The 24617-nt window shown below is 47.1% G+C and overlaps 1 protein-coding gene across 18 annotated transcripts in view; it reads right to left on the reverse strand.

Annotated features, from left to right (window-relative positions):
* Window positions 1-24617, reverse strand: part of SVIL (supervillin) — a 201622-nt gene that overhangs the window by 60969 nt on the left and 116036 nt on the right. For 7 of the 18 annotated variants that reach the window (XM_084782155.1, XM_084782171.1, XM_084782157.1 and 4 more), the window contains 7 exons: window positions 20931-20988; window positions 18473-18564; window positions 11473-11530; window positions 11203-11354; window positions 8494-9103; window positions 3151-3231; window positions 211-1080 (listed from right to left, as the gene is read on the reverse strand). In XM_084782155.1, coding sequence (XP_084638281.1) covers window positions 211-1080; window positions 3151-3231; window positions 8494-9103; window positions 11203-11354; window positions 11473-11480 — 1721 coding nt within the window. In that variant the 5' untranslated portion in view covers window positions 11481-11530; window positions 18473-18564; window positions 20931-20988. Of the gene's footprint in view, window positions 1-210; window positions 1081-3150; window positions 3232-8493; window positions 9104-11202; window positions 11355-11472; window positions 11531-18472; window positions 18565-20930; window positions 20989-22666; window positions 22743-24617 lie in introns of those variants that run through there. The other 11 variants (XM_084782170.1, XM_084782163.1, XM_084782168.1 and 8 more) reach the window with 4 other exon arrangements.

The raw sequence follows: 24617 nt of genomic DNA on the forward strand, positions 1-24617 counted from the left end.
ACACCTGCATGTGGAACATTCTAGAGACCCATTCCTCCAGATTCCCATTAGTAGGCAGAAGCAGAATGGTAGCGTGAGCCATTTCTTGTACACCCTGCCCTGCGCACACTTGTGAGCTAAGCTAACAGGACACACCACAGGTGGAGAAGTGAATTGCCCGCCAATGACGTGCAAGTGACATATCAGAAGGACGCTGGGACTATCACCTACAGTTCAGGTTTCTTGCTGGCTCGGGCTGACTCCAGAAATACATTTCGGAGCTGGGCGACGGAGACTCTGGTGTCCAACATGCTGGCTTCTGCACCAGGCCCCTCTGCCCTGGAACCCTGCAGCTCCAGCTCCTGCCTCTGGGCTGCGTCCTTGTGTCTGGGGGCCTGGAGCTGAGGGGGACCCGTGTAATCGGACAGGGAGCGGGCCAGGACCTTACGCTTCTTTGGAGAGGCCTCTTTTGTGTGACTGGTCAATGTGGCATCTTGAGGCACAGGAGCACTCTGAACATACAGAACCATTTCACTCCGGCCAGTTCTCTGAGTGGGTGGATGTTGAACTTGCCACTCTGTCTCAGGCTCTGAGGCGATGGAGTGAGCGGTGGGCTTCTCTGAATCGTCATTACCAGGGGGATCTTTGTGGCCTCTCACAAGCCTGTCGTCTTCTGAGGCCAAGAGTGATTTGGGGCTCCTCTCTGGACTTTCAGGGGAAAGCACATCTTCTGCTCTTGATTCACAAATCTGGAGGACGGGAGTGTCCCTTGACCCACTTTCTAGAATCTTCCAGGTGGTAGATTTTACGACATTAGGGGTGGCTGGTCCCACCCAGCTGCATTCAGATGCGCTTTCTGGGGTGTCCATGGTCACCAGCTTGATGGCATGAACAGGGTCAGCTGGCAGGACACAGCTCCGGCTTGGCCGCAGGGAGCCCACTGCTTTGCTGGTGACCCTATCAAAGGCGGAGCTTTCTGACTGGATAGACAGGAAATGCGCTGGTACTGGCTGCTGTCTCCTCTGAATTAAGGACTCTGAGGTGAGTTCAGGGCTGCTGCGAGCACTCTCCTCTTTCACCAATTTTTCTCTAACTTTAACTCTTAAGAAAAAAATAGGATTTACGTTTTGATGTGTAGTAATCAGCGAAGGGAAGGAAGCATGCACAGGCCACGGAGGGCTTTGGAATCAATGCAAAGAGAACAACAGCGCGTGAAAACACATTTGGGCATTGAGCACAGACACCCGGCACTTGCCAGTTAAATGGAGGGAAATCTCTAAATTTGCACTCATATTCTAGTGTGGTCCAAAAGCTCCATCCTCTGTAAAGCTGAGAGTCACATGCTGTCCTGAGGGAGAATGGGCTTACTCTAATGAACTATCCAGAGGCCCCAGGCAGCTTCATTCGTACATACCACTGTGAGCAGCAGTGAAGGTTTCCGTACACATGTCCAGACCCAGGCATGGGCTGTGGAGGGTGGCCAGCTGCTCCAAGGACACTTACACTCTTGGAGGAGACATGGCCATGTCCCTGGCCACTGGATATGTGGGCTTTTGTGGCTCTTTATGCTTTCTACTGAACTAACATCGCCTCTTGTGAAGCACTGAGCGCATGCATGCGCGCGCGCGCACACACACACACACACACACAGAGGCTCTGGATGATAAGCTGACTACATCATCTGAACCCAAGGCAGGGCCAGCTTGGATGTCATAGGTCACAGTCACACCACCGCAGCGATGCCAGGAAGATGTGTTTATGAGAATCTTCAACCTCTGTTGTTTTCCCTCTCAGTCTCCCCCTCTCCCCCACCCCACCCCATTGCTGCTACACCTTAATTAAAAACAACCAAAAGAGGAACTGTCTGTTGTTTTCCAAGTTTTATATATTTGTGAGAAAAACTGAAGATGTTTTCAAAACCTGCAGACCCTTTCCATACCCGCAGAAGGCCAGAACCATGGCTGGTGGTCCCACCTGCCCTCTTGAGCTCAGGGCTTCTCCTTTAGAGTGGAAACAGTGGGCTGTGTGTGTGTGGGTGGGTGGGTGGGTGGGTGCTGCCCAGGGTGTGTGAGGCCTTGTATGTGGTCCCCAACACAGAGAGGGGAAAGACTAGTGCAACAAGGTCATGAGGCTTTTGTAGGTCATGTGACTTCCTACTCAGCAAAGATGGCACGGTCAACTGTGTAGGGACATCCCATAAGTTACTTTTTGAAATGCCAATCTGTACAATGTGAAAGGGCGAACCATTTGCCTTGAGACGGATTGCTGACCAGATACAGCTTTCAAAAAGTACCCAGAGTTCTTGGCAGAGGACAAGAAATTTCTGGGCAAAATGTAAAGCTTTCATTTCACTTAGTGAGAGAGCAAAAGAGAGACTGTTTTTAATATACACATTTTAGAATTGCCCTGCTTAGGCCTAGTTTGCATGCTCTGCTTTCAACTAGGGCATCATCAGTAGATTTCCTTGAGGAAACATCAAAGGTACACATAAAGGGAGTTACTATGAGTGTTTGGGGGGAAAAAAAAACCACTCTGAGCTGCCTCTTTCTGAGACTAGGCAGCCTTGGAGGACGCTGGCCCAGAGACTGAGCCGCAGTCAAACTCCCCTGTGGAATGTGTGCTCCTTATCTGAGGCAATCTCAAGAGAACAAAGTCACTGTCAGAAACTCAGTACACGGGGACCTTTGTCTGGCCAGTGACTTGTTCATTCTTAATTCTTCCGCCTCTCTCCATCACGAAATGATTGGAGTTTTTGTCTGCTATTAGGCCGCATGCCCTAAATTTAACTGTTGAAAAATTAGCTACTGGGTTAGAAATAAGGAAACTGAAGCTAGTGCTGAAAAGGGATGTGGATTGGGTAGGATGGCCCCAGAGGAAGTGTTCACTACTGCCCTCTGCTGGCAGGATCCATAGTGAGTTGGTGAGAAAGTGATCAAGCAAAGAAGCGTGCTTAGAGACAAATGAACCAGGAAGGAGAACACTGTCAGTGTGGACAGGGCAATCCGGGAACACGCATGATTAGGAAGCAGTTTGTTTTGAACACATGGTTTTCAGAGGCTTTGCAATGACAGAAGAGCAACACTGATGTTACTTAAGTGCGGCAGACGAAGGAGGGGCGCCGGGGTTGGAAAGCACCATGCATCAGCCACACACTTCCAACCTGGGATGTACCTGGAGGGCCAGTTGATAAGTGAAGATGTATCCCCTTCGGAATCTTTCTGCAGAAACCACTCATGTGTGGCCTTCCCCGCACTACCACGCACAAGAAACAGAACCTTAGCACATTGCAACGCCCACGCCCACATCGTTTTGCTTTTAGGTAAGAGATACTCAAGCTGGCTTTTGAAAAGACAGAAGCACATGGTGCCTTGACAGCTTAAACTTACTTCTTGGAATTTTTCGTGGTCTTTTGGCTCACTACGAAAAGCAAGAAGTGAACAATAAATAAATCTGAGCCACCAGAGGAAAGGGGCTTTGGTCCCCTAAGAGTCTGTTACAGTCACTCTGTGTGTACACTTATGAGAAGCTGGAATTAAAATATAAGACAACTTAACTTCCGTAAGTTTCACCAAGGCACATGGGCAAACAAACAAATATAAAAAGTTTCCATGCAAAAGGCACACACCGAACAAAGGAAGTAAAGAAAAAGAACCTTGGTGAGAGTGAGTGGGTTTTTTTTTTTTTTTTTTTTTTTTTTTTTTTGAGACAAGGTTTCTCTGTGCAGCCTTGGCTGTCCTGGTCTCACTTTGTAGACCAGGCTGGCCTCGAACTCACAGTGAGCCGCCTGCCTCTGCTTTCTGAGTGCTGGGATTAAAGGTGTGCGCCACCACGACTGGACCTTTGTTATACATCCCTTTTGTCTTCTTGTTAGTTACAAATGTCAATTTGTAATCTGTGTCACTTAGACAAAGGTCTATTAACTCCTATTAGGCATAAAGCAGGGCACTAAAGACTCCGCGAGGCAAAACAGGCAACAGGGTGGGAAGGGAGTCCCACATCCCTTCAGACAGCATCCGACTTCCATGTTTGTCCCTTTTTTTTTTTTTAAAGATTTATTTATTTTATATATATATATACACAGTATTCTGCCTGCATGTACACCTGCACACCAGAAGATGGCACCAGACCACATTATAGATGGTTGTGAGCCACCATGTGGTTGCTGGGAACTGAAATCGGGACCTCTGGAAGAACAGACAGTGCTCTTAACCTCTGAGCCATCTCTCCAGCCCCCCCCCCCCCCCCCCGCCCCGTGTTTGTCCCTTAACTCAGGCAGACACAATGCAAGGCAGAATGAGTCCTTAAGACCTGGTGGAGATACTCAACAGAGCAAGTTAAACCTCTTAACATAAAGGAGCTATGGGAGGAATAACTGTCCTGCAGACTGTGTCTTCTCATTGAGGATTTACAAAGAAAACCCAGAAAGTCTCCCCCTGAATTCATGGATGTACTTCAGTGGCTGTTACTCCCTCCTCAATCTCCCAAATCCTGGGATTACAGGCATGAACCACCACAGCACAAACTAAAGTGGTAGCTCACACTGTGCCAGGGATTGAACCCGGGCCTCATGTGCACTAGGTAAGTATTCTACCAGCTGAGCTACCGTTCCCCAGACTTCAAATTCACTTGGGGGCCTTGGGAGTGAGCCAAGACCCTCCTGTGCAGAGGCCACCTCCACTGGGAGAGAACTGTGGAGTCTCCTGGAGGCAGAACAAGGATGCAGAAACACCAGGTGACTGGGATGGCCCTGATGTGTGATTGGCCAGCGGAGAACTGGCTTCCCAGGCAGTAGAAGTCTAGCTAGCTAGAACTACCTACCGAGTGAGACCCTGCTTCAGACGTAAAAGAAAGCCAACAAACAAACTGACAGGAAAGTCTCACACAGACCTGATTACAGGAGGATGAGATTCTACCACGCCATTCAGTTTAATGCACTGACAAGAGTCACCTGTGTGGGAGATTGCTGCTTTGCACACAAGTATGGATACAGCGATGGCCAAATCCCTACACACAATCTACACTGGAAACCATATGCACACATTGGCTACTATATATTACAGGCTGGCATTTTAGGAAACATATTCATATGTAATTCAACAGCACTGCCACTTGCTAGTAAGGACAGGATGAAATGAAAAATGAGAAGGAGCGAGTTAACTGCTTAGCAGCAGGCAAAGTTGGTGACTACGGCTAAACTGCAGATATCCGGTCTAGGGGACAAGATTTTCCTCATAACAGGATGGATCTGAGCCCTGCTCCCATGCTCGGCCCTCATGTCCATGGGACATGGTAGAGGCCTGCTGCTCACAGCTGATGCGGGTCGAGGCAGGGTGAACACCAGGCACAACACTTTGTTGCAGACATCTCTACAGGGCATGGACGGATGAGCAGTGACCACATCCAGGAGGACCCGAGCCTCTGGAGACTGTTTCAGGATCCTAAGCTCTCATCAGAGGAGCATACAGCGCGGGAGGAATAGCCCATGGCCAGCCCATGGCCAGCCTGCCTGGGTGGACCAGTATGTGTCATCCTTTCATTACTGAATAAGGCAACCAACAGGGCAGATATAAGCTCACTGTGTGTGTGTGTGTGTGTGCATGTGTGTGTGTGTGTGTGTTGGATATATGTTTATTTCGTTCTTGGTATGTACAGGATATGAAGCTAGGATAGCTAGGAGAAGTATCCAAGACGAGTAAGGCCATCAAACGCTGGCACCATAGCAGGTAAAAGAGAAAGAGAGACCCTGCCGTAATCCCAGCACTCCAGAGGAAGGATCTACCTGGTCTACACAGGCTGGTCTGCTCTATATGGGGAGTTTCAGGCCAGCCAGGGAAGGGGGTATGATTTCTTGGGGACCAACACAAGCCCTGTTCAGGCTAGAACCCACCAAAGGCCACTTATCGAAGGTCAAGTTTCTGCTCTGCTCTCCAGGGCATCTCCACTGTCCGGTTCGAGCCGCTAACGACACAAGCTGGGAGAAGCAGCGATGGGGAGGGGCTGGGGTATAGTGATGATGAAGTAATGAATGAGGCTTTTCTAGAGCGACTCAGTTCCCAGAACAGGGTGTCAAGTTGAACTTCATCCTCCTCCTTTTAGTCATATGACACACTGAGAATGGAGTGACAGATGGTGCGCAGGCACACAGCAGCTGGAGACCCCAAGGGGAGAGCTTCTGTGTTACCGCTCACTGAATAACGATAATGTGCTTCTGTCTGTCTGTCTGTCTGTCTCTCAGTAAGGAAATAAAAGTTATGCAAGAGGTTAAACAAGAGTTTGAAGATGCATAAAGGATTAAACAAGAGTTTGGGTTTCAGGACTTTGGTAGGAGCAGGCGTTCTTATTTTTTTAAGGCTGAATAATCCACAAGATGATGACATCCACTCATAATAATATGAAAGTATCGACACTTTTGTTTCTGCACTCACCCTGGCTGAATTCACAAGAACAGTTCATCCCTGAACCAACCTTCTCCAGATGATGCAAAGCTTGCAGTTCCGCAGGTTTGAAAGCATTAGAAAGGTGGGGCTGGGCCTGCCTTACGGTCCCTCGCTTCCTTAGAATGTGTGCTCTTCACAATCAAATGTGCATCAATTCCCAGGCAAGTGATAGGATGAGCTAAGGCCCCTACAGCATCCAGCCCTCTATCCAACTTAAAAACCTTCACAATCATTTTATGGAATAATAAATAATTCGGAAACAAATTTACCCCATGGGCAAATACTGCTCTAAAACTATTTCCCTAGTCATATTTCAGAGCATGCCCACACAAGGCAGCGACATCAGACAGTTGTCACAGGACAATCAGACTAACTTCTTCACTTGCTTAGAGGGGTGCACTATTTCTATGTGAGTATCTGTTGGGTTTCTTTGCTCTATTAACGAACATAAAGGGGGCCAGCCGGTGAGCTGGCTTGGCAGGTAAAGGCACTAGCCACCAAGCTTGCTGACCTGAGTTCGGTCCCCAGGAGGACCCACATGATGGCAGGAGGAAACAGACTCCTGTAAGCTGTCCTTTGACTTTCACAAGCACAACACATCTCCACTGGGAACCCACACGTTCACATATGTGTATGCACAAAATAAATAAAATGTAACAATAAAAAAATATGTACAGGAGATGGGCGCGGTGGCACATGCTTTTAAGGCCAGCACTAGGGAGGCAGAGGTAAGGTGGATTTCTGTGAGTTCGAGGCCGGCCTGGTCTACAAAGCAAGTCCAAGGCAGCCAAGGCTACACAGAGAAGCCCTGTCTCAAAAAAAACCCAAACCCAAACCACACCAAAACAAAAAAGTATGAGATTTCCTTTTATAGAAACAGCTAAACCAAGCACTATACTTCTACTATGAAATGTATGCTTCTGGGCAAGACATCCTCTACAAAATACATGGGAGGGAGTCCTTCTGTTTCTCAGTGTCACGTATTTCAGTCCCAACACTGAACAGAAGTCCTTAAAATATGTCCATGGGACTTATAGGATCTAATTATCTTAGTGTCTGGGATCTAAGCATCTGAGCCTGGATGACTCAGATGGTGACAGGCATTGGGGCCTCAGGTTCACCGCTGCCACCTAAGAGGGACTGGATGTTTACTGAAGGCAACCGAAGATGCTCCCACCATGTACTCAAAATGAACACAAAAAATACGTGTTCACATATGTGTGTGTGAGTGTGTTTATACATATGCACATATATCTGTGTGTTGCATGCAGTTTCTGCCGCAGAATAAATTTGCTTGACTCCAGGGTCCCGGCCTTCTCATCTCACCTGTAAAGCTGTTGTTTGTTCGAACTGAAAAGGGTGTTTAGGAATCTACCCAGACATTCATCCTGGCCTTTAAGCCAGGAATTTAAGTAAGTAGTGTTTTAACATGGATAGCAAAATGTTTTTTCAACTTAAATTTAGAAACAAATACAACCTCTCTTTTGTCATCTGACTTCTGGGATTTATATTTGACTTCTTCAATTTTTCCACACACCAGCTATTCTTGTGTTTGGCTGGTACTTTTATTCAGGGCTATCTCTCAGTGGCTCTCATATATACATATATATATATTGTATTATATTATATTATATTATATCATATTATATAATGTATATTTATGCCTTACTGGTCCTTCCGTGTTTATCAGTTAGACTACACCATAAACAGAGGCCCTACTCTTGTTATTGAGGCTCTTCCTGCCTTGGTGGCATCAGCCACCAAAACCATCCCCCCAAAACCTAAGTCTTGAGTATAACCAAAAAGCAAACAATAGGATATACTAGGTTGGATCAGAAACACAGCAAGAGTTTTGGGGCTTATGTGTAAAAGGTCCCCATGATACCTACTTAGTTTGCTTGAAAGAGAACTTAAGGCACCGAAGGAGGAGAGAGGGGAGATAGAAGAAGTGGGGACCACGTGCAGCTCTGGTAGGACCTGATGGGATACTGTAGAAATCACAATGCATCTCTGCAGTGAGCGGAGACCCACAGGGACATCTGTGACAGCCAAGGCAGAACATGCGCTCAGTGCTTACCTGGCTCGGCCCTCTGTAGGCAGTGGCGGGTCACCAGGGTGGCTCGGGGAGGCTGGCTGCTGGTGCGGTGAGCTGGGCATCTGCTTTGGGGACCTTGGCACTTCGGGGAAGGAGGTGCCTCGCTCAGAAAAGAAGGCAGGGGAACCGTCTTCTGCCATGGAGGTCTCTTGGACTCTTCGCTGGTTCTCCACATTGAGAAGCAGCTCCTGGTCCGACAAACTGCTTCCCACGGGGGCACACTCCTGCGACTCCGCCAAGCTGGCTCTGGGCCCGGGCTCCGTCCTAGAATGCCGGGAACTGGCATCCTTGCTCTGTTCTTCCTGCTTGTCACCCTTTCCTCGTCTCTCAGCCGCATCCGGGTCCCTCCGAGACTTGGTATAGCGAGACAAGTATTCAGAGTCTACTTCGGGGTCCAGCGTTAGCCCGTACTTTTCTGCCAGCTGCCGCCTCCTCTCTGCTTTGTACCTTGCAATCCTTTCCGCCTTGGACTCCAGACTGTGGGTGTCCATGGAGCCCGAACTATGGATGCCCGAGGTTTCTGTGCAGTATTTAGATGGAGTTTGTTTTTCTAGGGAAGAGCCAGGAGTATCTTCCTCTTCGTTGGATCGCCCTACAAGAAGACCACAGGCTAGAACATAGAAGTCAAGCACAGCCGGGTAACACACGGAGCCCTCCACACCGCCTCACACCCACAGAGGGCCCAGCCTGAAGGTCCCATCTCACTTAGGCTGGCTGACGGAAAGAGCCTGGATCTTCCCGGAAAAGTGTGAAAGCACAGAGCCACACTGCATCTTACTCCCAACATCCCTGGGCCTTGCTCAGCATTTATTCTCCTTTATTTTTAATGTTTTGTTTCTGAGTTTACTATTTCACATAAGGCCAAACGGCAAGTTCTGATTCTTCCAGACAAGACGGAAGACACCGGAACTTCCGTGATTTAACAAGAGATGGGCCGTGGTTTCAGAGTACTCAGTGTGGTAGCTGTTCTGCCAGAGGTGGCTTTTCCAGCTGGCTACACACATGCAAACATGTGAACACATCAAAACGTTGAACCATTTATGAGAATATTTGAGACCTTTAAGTCACTTGCTAGGCTGTGAATGTGAAATTAATTTCTACACTGCTCTAAGGAATACTGACTCATTCATCATTTGGAGATTTCTTCAACTGTTTCTTGTAAGCCCAGTTGAATGAAATCCATGCCCATGTTTTCAAGTTTCCAGTGACTTGTTTTGAATTATAATGAGATTAAGTAGAATTTACTTTGGGGGTGGGTAGGAAACGGAAAGAGGAATGGGTTCTTTCCTCCTCCCTCTGCTAACTCAATTCCCAACATCTTATTAGATAATTCATTCTGGGTTGGGCATGCCCACAGCACAGCCCAGGCAAGAGAACAGCAAGTGTAAGGCAGCCTGAACTACATAACTTATGTTTAAAAAACAAAGCCTAATTTCCTCACTTTTTCTGATGACTTGAGTTATGTGTTATACGGATGAAGACATTAGGTATACAGAAGTTTGTTTCTCGGTAAAGATTGTGAGAGTTTTCTCTATTCTTGGTTCTTCCTGTAGCTCTCTATCCAAAAAAAAAACAAAAAACAAAAAACAAAAAAAAAACCAAAAGACATCAAACTGCAGCATCCTGCCGTGAGATCAGGAGCCCCCTCTGAAGAGGGAACTGGTAACAATTGTTAAAAGAAGCACTGTCTACTCTTCCAGAGGTCTGGAGTTCAATTCCCATCAACCACATGGCAGCTCACAACCATCTATAATGTGATCTGATGGCTTCCTCTGGCCTGCAGATGTACATGCAGGCAGAGAACTGTATACATAATAAATAAACAAATAAATCTAAACAAACAAACCAACAGAAGCACCTCCAAGCCAGATCCTGGGGCGGGGCTGGGAAGCCCAGGCCTGAAGGAAGCTCTTCCCTCTGTGGTCAGATGAGGTGGCTAATGTCTGCAAAGGTGACCACCGAGCCCAGGAAAAGCCACGTCATGCTCAGAATGTTGAAAATCAATGTGCAATACATTTACACACATGAAAGTAAAACGCCATTGTTTGTTACTTTTCCCCTTTGCTGGGCATCTGGACATTTAGTGTAACTGACAATGCACATTCCTTCCTTTATGGATAGGCAGTTACTGATATTTTTTGAGAACAGATTCTACGCGGACTCATGAGTGTGTGAAGACATGGACACCACGCCTACTCCAATGGGTCCCTGTCTAAGGGGTCGGATGGCCAGAGCACTTAAGAAACTATACACACACAGTGTGCTGTGGTTGGAGGTGGTGGCCAACAGTCATCATAACGACTGGACTTGGAGTCATTTCCCGAGAAGTTTAACTGAGAAGAGACCATCTACCCTGATGTGGGTGGCACCACCCTAAGGGCTGGCATCCCAAACAATAAAAACGTAAAACAGAAGAAATTCAGGGGAGCAGCGACAGCACCCGACTCCCTGATTCCTGACTGTGGGTGTATGTGACCAGCTTCCTCTCACTGCCCACCCCAATGCCACGCCTTCACTGTCATGATGGACTGTGTCCCCTCAAACTGTGAGGCGAGATAAGCTTTCCCCTCCTTCAGGTGCTCGGGTTGGCATTTTTAACTGGGCATCAGGCATCTCATTGTCCAGGGCCACAGGGCCTTAAAGGCCATGGTGAGATGACGAACGCCCTGCCTAGCTCGGTCACAGACTCACCAGTGTGTGGGCTGGCGGGGTCTGTGGCGCGCATGTATCTGGGCGTGTCTTCCTCCAGCAGTCGATGAGTCACGAGTCCTGTGCAGCTCTGCAGCAGGATGGGCTGGGGGTCATTTTCTATTCCTTCTAAGCGCCTGGCAATTCTTTCTTTTCTACACAGTAGACCAAAGGAAAAAACACAGTGAGGGTGGAAACCGATGCTAAGGCACAGACTCATCACTGCTGTGATAAATGCCTCTACCTACCAGTGGCGTGCCACAAATACAGTACCTTTTCATTTCTAAAAAGTCTTTCCTCTTCGGTTCGAAGATTTTTCTTAATTCTGCAACTACAGCACAGCAGAAAAGAAGAAAAACGGTGTGGTAGTTAGCAGGGGTGTACTTGTTTCACTCACCCGTGCAACACACCAGACAGGACCCCCCAACGCCTGTCCTCAGCTCCCATGTGACCTTGCCAAACCCCTGCTCCCTTGGGTTTCCAGGGAGAAAGGGAGACACTAAATAAGCACATGTGTGCACACTGCCCCCTCTCCCCCCATGTCACACTCCAGGCTAACAAGTAAACTCATACAGGCTAAAACACTGTCTTATTTTTTTTCACTCAGGGTCCTAGAAGGCTTAACTTGCAAAACCTCTTTAGTAAGGTCATTTTGTTTGTTTGTTTTGCTTGTCAGAAGTTTCAGTATCTATCGATTTTAAATTGTATTATGTTTACTGATGTATCTGAAGCTTTCAGCCACGAGCTCCCACAGGGCCATCTGCAAGCTCCTAGCACGCACACACAGCCACACCCTGTCATTCAGGCTGTAAGCATCTGTTAGTCCATGACTGTGCTTCCTTTAACCACAGCTGTGCAAGTCCCGAGCCTCTGCTGAGGCTTCACTGGAAGGAAATGGTCACATTTGCTTCCACGCTATAGTCTAGGAGGAGGAGGAGGAGGATGTGATTCTCCTAGAGTCACTAGGGAACCAGACAAAGTGCTTTGGGGTGACTGAGGGTTCTAGCAGGACACCGAACACAGGGCAGACTGAGATGACAAGCAATTGCTTCTTCGGAGAGCTGGCCCAAACTGGCAGAGAATGACTCCTAACTTGTTTCCATCTTTGTTACATCAATTCTTAAGAGTGCCTAAAGGCACAGCCACAGCAGAAAAAGAGGGAGGAGGGGCCATTGGGATGGAAGGAGGAGCTATCAGGACAGGGGAAGAGCTATCAGGACAAGAGAGAAGCAATCAGGAAAATGGGGGGGGGGGGGAGAGAGAGAGAGAGAGAGAGAGAGAGAGAGAGACAGAGACAGAGACAGAGACAGAGACAGAGACAGAGACAGAGACACAGAGAGAGAGGGAGAGAAGAGAGAGAGACAGAGAGTGCGAGCGCGAGGTGGGGGAGGGGGGGGTCACTGACTGACAGTCTAGGGTCAACATTTTGAAAAGCTGACTCATAGGAGAAATGCAATGAAGAGACAATTAGACATGGCATCTAACACAGGCTGGACATAGGCCCCCTACACATATCTAGCAGATACGCAGCTTGGTCATCCCTAACAACTGGAGTAGGGACTATCTCTGACACTGCTGCCTGCCTTTAGATCCCTCTCCCCTAGCCGGGCTGCCTTGCCTGGCCTCAGTGGGAGAGGATGCCTCTAGTCTTGCTGAGACTTGATGTGCCAGGATGGGTTGGTACCCATGGTGGGGCTACCTTTTTTTTGAGGAGAAGGGAAGAAGGGAATGGGGAGGGGGTGTATGAGAGCAGGACTGAGGGTGGCTGCAATCAGGCTGTAAAAAAAGAGACTGAGAGAGACACTTAAAAAAAGACACAACATTTAATTAATTAGTAACTACTGCTGCTATGCTATGGATTGAATCCACAACTTCCTGAATGCTACTCAGATTCTGTCACTGAACTAATACCCAAGCTCAAAGTGACACCTTTAATTTCTGCTGTTGCTTTTTAGTGGCCAGTTTAACGACAAGTCAAAACTGTACAGAGATAAATGTGACTGCACAACAGCCTCTGTGCTCCGAGACTGATGCTCAGAGATTGAAGCCTGATACTTGCTTCCAATTGGCATCTGCCTTAAAACTTGCTGACGGGAACAGAGGTGTGGCTCAGCAGCTAGGAGCACCGGCTGCTTCTGCAGAGGACCCAAGTTCTATTCCCAGCAACCACTCGGAAGCTCCCGGCCTTCAGTGACTCCAGTTCTGATGCCCTCTCCTGACCTCTGCAGGCATGAGGCACACACTTGGTGCACAAACATATATGAGGGAAAAACACTCACGACACACTTGAAAAAAAATTAGACACACAGATAATGCACATGGATTAAACAAAACAAAACCCTAACCCTAACAAGCCTTTATATTCTTTACACAGTTTTAGTGTGACTTCAGACTTAGAAAGTCTCCAGGGCACCCTTCCTGATGTGCTAATATTTTACTGGTTTATTTTTTTTCCCCCTTCCTTTGGGTGGAGATTTTCATCATATTCTCAAACCACTTAAGAGTAAGCTGTACTATACCTCTGTATCAAGATCCTTCGATGCAAATTCTCCAAAAACACATGATAAAAATGTTTCCTCAAGTCAGAGTCAACACCCTTAATTCAATTGGCTGGCCATTGAGCCATAAGTGAAGCCTCTAAACACAGGTTCCACATACTGGTCAGCGCGTAGTGCAGGTATTAGCAGCCACAGATGGCCTAGTCACCATTTGTTTTCAAGTACATTAAGATGTTGATGAAACTAAATCCATCCATTTTACAGATGCTGCCGTGGGCTCTTGAGCAATTCTGCGCGCCCCTCTGCATCGGTGAGTCTTTCGCCATTTCTGGCAAGAGTTCACGGGGCAGTTCTCAAGTAAGGCCTTTAAGGGAACTGGAGAGCGGGGCTCTCACATTCACACGTCTCTTTGCCAAACATTCTCTGTAAGAAAACTGTTAACCTCAGGATTCAGGGTGATTTGGTCTGCCAAGTGCTTTTCTTGGGAAAGACGGTAAGTTGTTCAACCACTTCTAAGAGGCTAAGGAATTCTGGAAAGACAGTTTTTTTTTTGTTTGTTTGCTTGCTTGCTTTTTTGTGGGTTTGTGTGTGTGTGTGTGTGTGTGTGTGTGTGTGTGTGTGTGTGTGTGTGTGTGTTTTGATCAAGACAGGGCTTCTCTGTGTATATTTGGCTGTCCTAGACTTGCTTTGTAGACCAGGCTGGCCTCGAACTCACAGCGCGATCTGCCTGCCTCTGCCTCCCCAGTGCTGAGATTAAAGGTGTGCGCGCCACCACTCCCAGCGAAAGACAGGATTTTAATTAGTCCTCCAACTCATGAATAGCAGGAGCTTGGATAGAAACATCAGTGGTAGTGACATGACCTCATTCCTCCCTGTCACGTGACATCCCAAGGGAATAGGCCTGACAGGAGATGCTCCAGACACTGATTTGACTTCCATAAGGGTCAATACAAAGGCAGGCGGCTGAGAAGCAATCTCCAGATTAGAGGAATTACAGGGAAGGATGGCAGCTCAAGGGTACGAGGCCTTCCTCTGGGACAGTGAAAGCACTCTAAGTGTTGACTGCAGTGGTGAGGAAGCTACAGTTCTGTGAATATGTCAGGAGTCAGCGAGCCATGGTGAACATGGTAAATACATGGGTGAACTGTGTGGTACACACACTGTATCTTAATAATTGTATTAGAGACAACAATGTCTTAATTCTAAAGTGGAAAATCTATTATAATATTAAGGTGTGTGTGTGTGTGTGTGTGTGTGTGTGTGTGTATAAGCTCATGTGTGCCTTGGCATCTGTGTAGGGGGTCAGAGGGCAGTTCTCTCCTTCGACCATGTAGGCTCTAGGTCTCGGGGCAGGAGCCGAAGCATCCCAAAGGCCCTCTCATAGTCAAGACTTTTATTCCCTTCATTTCTTGTTGATACACGGTATGGTGAGTCCAAGAGAGAAGAGAAACAGCCATCTTAATGTTGAATTTCACTGAAGCAGCGTTCTCTCACTAGTGAACAAAACAACGTAACTCTCTGCCACCGAAACAAAATGGTGCTGAGACACAGCGAGTGTAGTGCTTGTCTGGGGCTGAGTACAGCCCAGCAACAAGGAACACAAAAGCAAAGCCCAGACCTGTAGTTCATTCCTTTGTCGGCATTCTACTGCCAAGAGCCAGCAGACAGGATACTGACACATCCTGCTCACATACCTGCCCAAAATCAAGGGCATCAAACTAAGTCATGAAGAAGCCTGGGGCCTGAGGTGAGACTGGGATGGGCCTTGGGACCCCTGTGAGGCGCTGTAGAGGGCTAAAGCCTTCTGAGTTCAGAAACACGAATCTGGTTAGTACATATGGTTAACACTTGGTTTGGAAAAACTGTACTCCCTTTCATAATCAACTGTATAAATTTTAGAATAAAACTTCAGCTGCCGGGTGTTGTGGCACACGCCTTTAATCCCAGCACTCGGGAAGCAGAGCCAGGCGGATCACTGTGAGTTCGAGGCCAGCCTGATCTAGCCCAAAAACAGGCAAGGCTACACAATGAAACCTTGTCTCGAAAAAAAACAAAAACAAAAACAAAAAAACTTGTCATTACGCTTCTGCTTTTCCATTTTGTTACAATTGAAATTACAGTACGAGTGTTTAGGGACCAGCAGCTCATCACCTCCTGATCACAGTGTTGCTCCCTGCGGCAGTTACCAGGGGAACTGGGGCAGAGAAGACGAAGAGGGGGGCTTCACTGTGGGGGAGGAGAAAGGCCTTTGCATATAGCCCTGTGCCAGAGAACTCTTGTCAGTCGTCAGTTTGGTTCCACCAAACTGTTCCCTTTCACACTTTGTTCTGATCATCATCCTAGATATTAAATACAGCTTTGTCTCAGAAGAAGTTGGCAGGCTGCATCTGTTACAATGACTCCTATAACCCTCAAGCGCATGTCCTCTCATGCTGGACCACACAGCCGTCCAGGTGCACATCCACTACAGAGTAGTCCTGCCAGGAACACACCTAGGCCTCTACCTTCCTGAGCTCTCAAGGAAAGGGTGCGCTCTACAGCTGGCCGTTCCCTCCCTCGACAGACAGCCCTGCTCTCCAGTGTCAGGCTCTGGTGTTCAACTGTGTTCTCAAAGAACCAGCACAGGCTTTCGACTTTTGACCCAAGCTCGACATCACCCAACTCTCAGAGCGGCATGTTCATCATCTCTTTCTGTGTCTCATCTATACATTAAATTTGATCACATAGAGAGTGACATGCAGAGAGTGCCAGCGCTGGCCTACTTTCAGGCACCTGCTGGGAATCCTGGGGTACATTAGCCCGAGATTGGGGGTGTGTGTGAGCTACAATTCTAGTCTAACTCCCCACACTTGTCTCTGGTGCAGCACACAAGAAAGCACACATTCCTCCGACAGTTGTGTGAGTTCTGAAACACTGAAGCACGTCCCTGCTTCAGTTTTCCTCGCAGGCCAGGCTCTGGAGCCTTTTCAAGTGCCCATCCTCAGGAGACTGTCTGGACAGATCATCTATTTAGCTCCTTGGGATACATTCCAGCTTGTCCGTGTGCCTTTGAAACTGGATTTGGTTTCTATTAAAAGAAAATGTCTTCTGATCTAATTTCTTTTAAACCTTTTCCCCCTTTGAGCAGATTAAAAAAAAAAAAAAAAGGCTGTCCTTCCCTCGACCTGCTTTTTTCTTAGGGAAGAGCTCCGTAGCTCTGTTCAGGTGCAGACATTTTGGATCCAAGTGAGCATTCCTCATGCTGTTACTGTTGGGGAAATTCTGACAAGGCAATGTTTACATCCTGCCAGAGGCAGACACAAAGGGAGCCAGTTCTGAGCAGGCGCAGTAGCTTTCTGCAGGTGCACCTGTTGCCAGTGGAAAGAGTAACCCAGAAAAGATGACAGTTGAGGCCACTCAGATGGCTCAGCGGGTTAGGGTCCAACCCCTGGGACCCATATGGTTAAAGGATAGAACTAAATTCCCATACACAGAGCTGCCCCTCGACTTCCAAAGGCATTCTCTGGAACACACACACACTGATGTGTAGGCACACAAACAAACAAGTGTAGTAAAACACTTTAAAATTCAAAAGAGGACTGTGATATAGTGTCCACCAGCTCTGTTGCCTGCAAGAAAGTCAGGCCAGTGACACCTTTAGTCACAGCACTTGGGAAGGAAAGGCAGGGGGATCCCTGTGAGTTCAAGGGCAGTTAGGGGTAAATAGTGAGATCCTGTTAGCAAGGAAGGAAAGAGGGATGGAGGGAAGGAATAAAGGAGGGAGGAATAAAATCCATGAGCTATTGAGCATAAATTCCCTATGTTGTGAAGAAGAGAGGTAAACAGGGCTGTATTGGGAGGAGAAACTGGGCTGTACTGGGAGGGGAAACTGGGCTGTACTGGGAGGGAAAGTGGGCTGTGCTGGGAGGGAAAATGGGCTGTACTGTGAGGGGAAGTGGGCAGGTGAAGAGTAACGGGCATTTAGGAGACCAGCTGCCTTCAAGGAAAGTTCATTTCAATTTAAAAATTATTTTATCTTTCTTTCATATTTTTCATATAACCCAGTTTGACCTGCCTTCCCAACTCCTCTTCATTTCCCTCCCACCCAACTTTATGTTCTTTTTCTCTTTTTAAGGGTATGCATTTTTGCCTGCATGCATGTATGCGCACCATGTTGGTGGCTGGTGCCTGCATAGGCCAGAAGAGGTCGCTAAATCCTCAGCAACTGGAGTTACAGGCGGCTGTGGGCCACCACACAGGTGCAGGGAACCGACCCCAGGCCCTGTGCCAGAACGAGAGCTGTCAACCACTGCCCAGCCATCTCTCCCGATCCCTAATGATTGTTTGTTTTTTGTTTGTTTGTTTTTCTTGAGGCAGAATTTTATGTTTCCTCTCCTGGCTCTACCTCACAAAGCCTGGGATTACAGGCTTGAGCACCCAAGGTGGGTTTGTATGGTGCTGGGGATCAAAGCCAGGTTTCCTGCATGCTAAGCAAACACTCCACCATCTGAGCTACAGTCCCAGCCCCTGCAGGAAGGTTAAAGGCAAAAGAGAAAATAGCCTCTGCGCTCACTCTCCCTCTTCTCTCAGCCTCTAGCACTAGTTCAATGGAAGAATAAAGAGAAAGACTAGAATGCAAAATTCAGGAAAGGGCCCAAAACTGAATCTAGTGCTTGGAAAGGGAGGAAGGGACGCGTGCAGGGGACCACAGGATGGAGGCTGGTGAGCATCCTTCAGCAAAACTGTCATGAAGAGCTGCGCCCAGACACTGCCAAACCATTTAGAGAAGTGCTTACCTTTAGGGAGTGCAGCTAAACACTTGGCATCAAGGCCTCTCCTGAGGTTGGCAGGTTCCTCTTTATCGTCAAAGGAGAATTCTTTCTGAAAGCTAAAATTTATCTCATTAATGCACTCTTAAATTAAGATGTAGACTGAACACTAAGCGACAAGCACTAAGCACAAAAACCATGTTTTATAACTGGTGACTTTTTTCATTTATTTATGTTTATCTTAATATGATAATTTGGGTCTATGTGCTCAACCATGTAATTACACTGCATTAGCAGCAGCTTGGTGTGTGTGGTGGAGAAAACACTGCTGAACCTGCGAATTGGATTCCTTTACTCAGGCAGACAACAGCCTCTTGATCTCAGAACAGGCGAGTATGGTAGGCTAACCCACCCAACCATCCTATGCTACATAGAGCTTCTTCCTTGGAAGGCCGGCAACTTGTCGAGGCAGTCTGGATGCCTTTTCCAGGCTTACACTATAGTAGTGTCACACATTCCTTCAAGCCACCAAGCTACAGGATGGACAAAAGGGAGGCAAGGCCCATGAAGGCTTGTCGTAAAGACAAGAGGAAGTGAAAGGGAAGACTAATAAAAAAAAAATGGAGGATGTCTTATCACATATACTGACACCAACCCCAGCTATGATCCACACAATCTCCACAAGACTCCATGTACACACAACTTGGAGGTGTCTAAATGCCACCCTTGAGTATTTCCACCAGGGCTGGCTTCTGGCTAATCACCAAAAGGTAAACCAGAAGACAAAGTCTCACTGCCTCATAATTTGGGCTTTCTTTGTTGGTGTATTTCTTGTATGCACACAGAACTTTATGCCAGCGGCACCTTTTACACTTGGTGTCCTGCCAGGCAGGCCACAACAGTCAGTTCACATGAAGTAACAGCCAGGGCTTCCAAAGTCTAGTGTCCTACTGAGTCAAGGTCACTAAAGGGTTTGACTCCCCATGTACACCTTTCCTATCCTTGAATAAGTAATGCCTCCCCCTGTCCTTATCTTTCTTTTTATTTATCTGTTTATTAGCTTCACTATATTAAGATAATCCACTAGGAAAAGGTTAGGGAATGAGCCCAAGGCGCCATTAAAACAAGCCATAGACATGGTTCTAATCCACTTTATACTTAGATGTGCGTGGAATACACCAGAGACTTCTCCGTGTAGTATAAGATCCACTGTCTAATTCCAACTACAGAGTCAGACAACTCAGAGTCACAATGTGAAGGAACGGACAGGAGCACCTGAGGGGAAGGGCAGCTGGCACAGGCGTTGGCCCCTCCTAGCACAGTGATGCACTAGTTGAGAGCCATCGCTGAGTGCGTTGGCAATGACTCTGCACCTACACTTGGTATTGCCTAACTGTGTTGTGGGCAGTGGCCTGTGGCAAAGGACCCACTGCAGCTGCCTCACTTTGCTTTTATAATCGTCTTACAGCAGCAACAGGGTCTGAGCACAGCAGACACAACAGATTACTACCATAACGCCCTGAGGGGAAGGAAACTGCACGTGCAGGTGACTGAGAGGTAGCAAGACTAGACAACAAGAGCCCCCAAGGACATGGGTGGATGTAGACAAGGAGGGAAGAAGAAAGGAAGATGCGTGGAAATAAAAAATAACAGGACGGACAAGGCTAAGCTTTTTCTTTAAATAAAAACCTCCCTGATGCAAAGACTCAAAAGCTTAGAGGTAGGTGAGAGAACAAGAACACTAGCACTTCCTAAAATGACAATTAATTACAAATAACATAAGCACACATTCTAGTCCCCAGTTAGTTCCCAGTAACAGTGTGGACTACAGAATAGTCAGCCACTATTGCCAGAGAATACTGTTAAATCAGCTTGTTTCACACATACATACATACATACATACTGGCATACACACACTTATACACATGTACATATATACAGACTGATACAGACACACACAGACACACATAGACATGCACATACATACACACACATACACAGATACACACCACACCTCACACAAATGCACACACATACACAATACACACACACATACATACATACACACACATACACCATACCACACACATACACATGTACATAAACACATAAACACGTGCACACACATGTACTTCAGAATTTGCAATTGAACTTAGTAGGAACTGTATTACCAAGTCATGCCACCAGCTCATATAGATGTGTGTGTATATGTGTGTGCATGCATATATGTATATGTACATGTGTATTAATGTGTATGTAACTAAATAACACCCGAGGAAAAACATACTGCCAAATAAACTCATGGGTTAGAAATCTAAGTGCCTGGGCATACAGTTCACTGGAAAGCATTTGCCTAGCGTGTGTGAGGTCCCAAGTTTGAGTCCTATTCCCAGCTCTGAGGAAAGAAGGCAGGATTTAAGGGATCATCTTAAAAGCCATCACACATCTCCAAAACGTACAAGTCTGTGAACACAGGTAGCGTTACCTTGCAGCTTTTCTTTGATGTGGGAATCCAAGGAAGCCTAAATGTGTCTTGTTGAAATCTAAGGGAAAAGAAATAACACAGTGTGAAAATAGTTGCATGGTCACGTAAGACATTCCAGGAGGGAAAAATGACATTAGTAACCAAATAACAGAACTGACACCTTCTGAGAAACCCAGCACAGAAATCTCACACACAAAGCTCTAGTTTGCTTTTGTCTCTTCTCAGAAGGCCTCTGCACAGCTCACAGGTTAAACAACCACTCTGGCACCCTTCCAAGCCATTTCAATTGTTCTGGCAAAAAGAATAACTCGAAACAACGAAATACCAAGTAACAGTTGTATACTGAGAAGGGAAGAAAGGGAAAAAAATTAACTGATTTGGGTCAAGAGAGCCAGAGATAATGATGTAGTCTCCTGGTAGATTTGAGATCCCTTTAAGAAGGTGGGGAGGTGGGAAGGGCATGGAAGAGCCAGGAGTACCTCAGCTGTGTTGTCTCTCCTGCCTTGCTAAAGTCTAGACAACACCACGTGTGCGTGGCGTGTGGGTATGCTTGTGCCGCGGTGTGAGAGGGGAGGTCGAAGGACCACTTGGAGTAGTCAGTTCTCTCTACCACTTACACCCTTGGACTCGAACTCAAGTCATGGAACTTGGCAGCAAGTCCTGCCTACGGAGCCATCCCGCTGGACAAGACTCGTCTATTTCTGAAGAGAGGATACATGGTGTAAAGACAGCTGGTAACAATTCCAAGTAGGAAAAATCACACACCCAGGGTGAACGTGTTAATGAAAACCAGGCAGAGACAGGATTTATAACTGCACTCACAGTCAGCAATCTGCTCTGCAGCTTTAAGCGCTGTGACCAAACACAAGCAGACCCTTGGCAGAAACTCCTTCCTCCGAGGAAGAGCCTTCATGGTTTACTGTTTAGGATCAGAGATCAAGGCAAGAAACATACGAGAAGTAGAGATGCCAACACTTCTTTATCCATCAAAACGCACCTCAAGTCCTAAAAGCTAGAAGTTAGAACCAATAGGAAGGCATAGGAGAATGAAGTGTCTAAAGCCAATTAGACACCCAGGCTTTTATTCCAAGCCCACGGCACCCCGTCTTTAACTATCTGAAGAAAGACAATTCTGATCAAAACGCTATCAAATGCTATAAGAGGAAGTTTTAGTCTGGTCCCAATAGAGCAGATGTGCTATGAAATAGTCAGCATAAGTAACGGCTGGTTTTCAAATTGGCATTTAAAATACCTGCATCAACTCACTTCTGTTCCAACACTTCAGTCACTATGTAACGGTGCTACGGCAATCAGATGGGAAACACTTCTCTTTCTCTGTAGCTAGAAAGGAAGCTACTGAGAAGACAGTGTTTCCTCCAAACTGTCTCACACAAAGAGGTAAGAAAAAAAGACTCACCCATCACTGCCTGCTGGATCTAAGTTCGTACTTACGACATGTAGTTTCAGAAAACATTTTAGGTACCAGTCGGCACATTCAGAATTTAATCCAAAGTTTGGAACTTAATTAGCAACTTTTGCTATATAAAAGCTTTCGTGGTTTAGCAATAGGAAGATAAAAGACAATTTCAACAATTACAAGCTGCAGTTAGGAGCTTTCACAGCTAAAGCATCAGACAGGCGCAGGAGGAGCTGGGTGCTGGAGCATACTGGGTCCCACAGCAAAGACACTGGAAAATGGGTGCAGAAATGCATTTTCCACATTTCATCTGCCTTACCTTGTTTCTCAGAAAATCTGAAGGCTCCCAGGCAGCTGGAAAGCCCTGGGCTTCTGAACATGGCTGCATACAGAAGGCTGAGCTCCACTAGCTTGATCTGACAGCTAACTCCCAACTAGGAATGGCCTTGAGCCCAGCTAAGCAAAACTGGGTTGCGAATTTCCAGAGTGCAGGGCTAGCGTGAGCCACCAGGCACTCGTGTCTTTAAGCTCGCGGTGAACACAAAGCAAAAGGCTGCAACAAATCAAACCCCTCCAACAGCTCACGAGCAGAAGTCAGAGCTGGATCTGCTGCTGCAGACAGGCTTCCAGCGAGGGGCATTTTGGATTATGCCCCAACAAGGCTGAGGGGTATCGCAGAGAATGCTTGGTCCAAGAAGACAAGGCTGAGACCTAACTATAGTGCCAGTGTTGCAAAGAATGTTCCCCCACTTTCCCTAAAAACAAATAGCCCCAAAGAAAAGAACCCCACAGAGGGACTCAACTGGGGTGCAGTGAGGTGCCTAAGTGTTCCCAGGCTGCCCCAAGCTTGGCTTGGGCTGAGTTAAATAAAATATTTCACTTAACTGGGAGCCAAAAATTCATACTTAAGAGTTAAGATTTATAAGCAACATATGAGCAAAACTGTGGAAAAAGGAAAGACAGATATTACCAGGAGAGTCAAACATTTTAATTTGAGACAGAAGCCATTAAGCTTCAGCAATAAGCTGCTGCCCGCTCTGGCTCTATCCCAACTGCAGCTTGTAACTGGTGGGCGGCTCAAGTCCGGATCAAGAATTCGGGAGAACAATCAACAATAATTAGAAATGGGTTGTTTCCTCCCTCCAAAGGGTCTTTAAAGAAACTCACAGGAAACAGGGCTGAGGTGACCTGCATCCAGGAGACAACTGGTAGAGATAGAGCCTTGGGTCAGTGTGAAGATGGCCCAAGGTCAATTATTTGTCCTAACTCTATGCCATGGCACGGACCCTGAGTTTGTTTGTCTTTCAATCTTTGCCCCTGAACATTTACTTGTGTCTAACCAGCACATCGTGGGCCCGCAGTGACTGTTTGCAGAATGACCATGTGAAACGATGGAACGGTCTTTCCTGAAAGTTACAAATATATTTCGCACTTCAGAGCCTCCCATCAAAGCAGATCAGCTTAGACACAGGTACAAGTCCAGCTGAAAATGAAAGACCAGTGGATGGACAGATGGATGGAAGGACGGAAAGAGGAGGGTGTTACTCTTTGAAACTAAAGCGTACTCTGACTCTCCTGTAGAGGAAGGCGCACCCGCCTGCTGGCTGCTGCCGCTGTCTGCGGAGGCTATAGGATGTGGAAGGAAGCACGGCTGGCAGAGGTGGGTCAGTGAGCCAGGCCTGTGGGGTCACTGTCCCAGCTCTCTGCCTCCCAGTGCACTGAGATATGAGGAGCCTCAGCTACACAAGCCACGGCAATGGACCCCACTGCGCTTTCCTGCCAAGACAAAGTGGACATTCAAGCCATGAGCCAATATAAAGCCTTTCTCCCTTACGTCCCTTCTGCCCAGTATTTTACCACGGCGACAAGAGGAAATAAGACAGTGTGAGCTGTAGACCACTAGTGACATGAGGCCTTTTGGGGTTTCAGTACATGCTCAGTTACCTTTTGTAAGCCAGGAAGAGGTAGGACACAGTTGTTAAAAGCAAAACCCACGAAGGAGCACTGTACGTACTGTGGATACAGTCAACTATGGGGGAAACTGCTGGAAGCTCACGGTCTGGAAGGGAATGGATGTCACATGAGCTCAGCAGAGTGTGGGAACTGATGCCCAGAACAAAACATAAAAGGTGGCCTTGTCTATCATCCCTGATACAGAGCAGACAGACTTCATGGGAGAAAGAGAAACAAAGAGTTATTTATGAAAAAAAAATGGGTAAAAACCTCAATCTACTGCTATGTGTAAGAAACCAAATGAGATAAAACAAAAA

The sequence above is a fragment of the Acomys minous genome (assembly GCF_964271855.1).
Source record: "Acomys minous genome assembly, chromosome: 5".
NCBI classification, from domain to species: Eukaryota; Metazoa; Chordata; class Mammalia; order Rodentia; family Muridae; genus Acomys; species Acomys minous.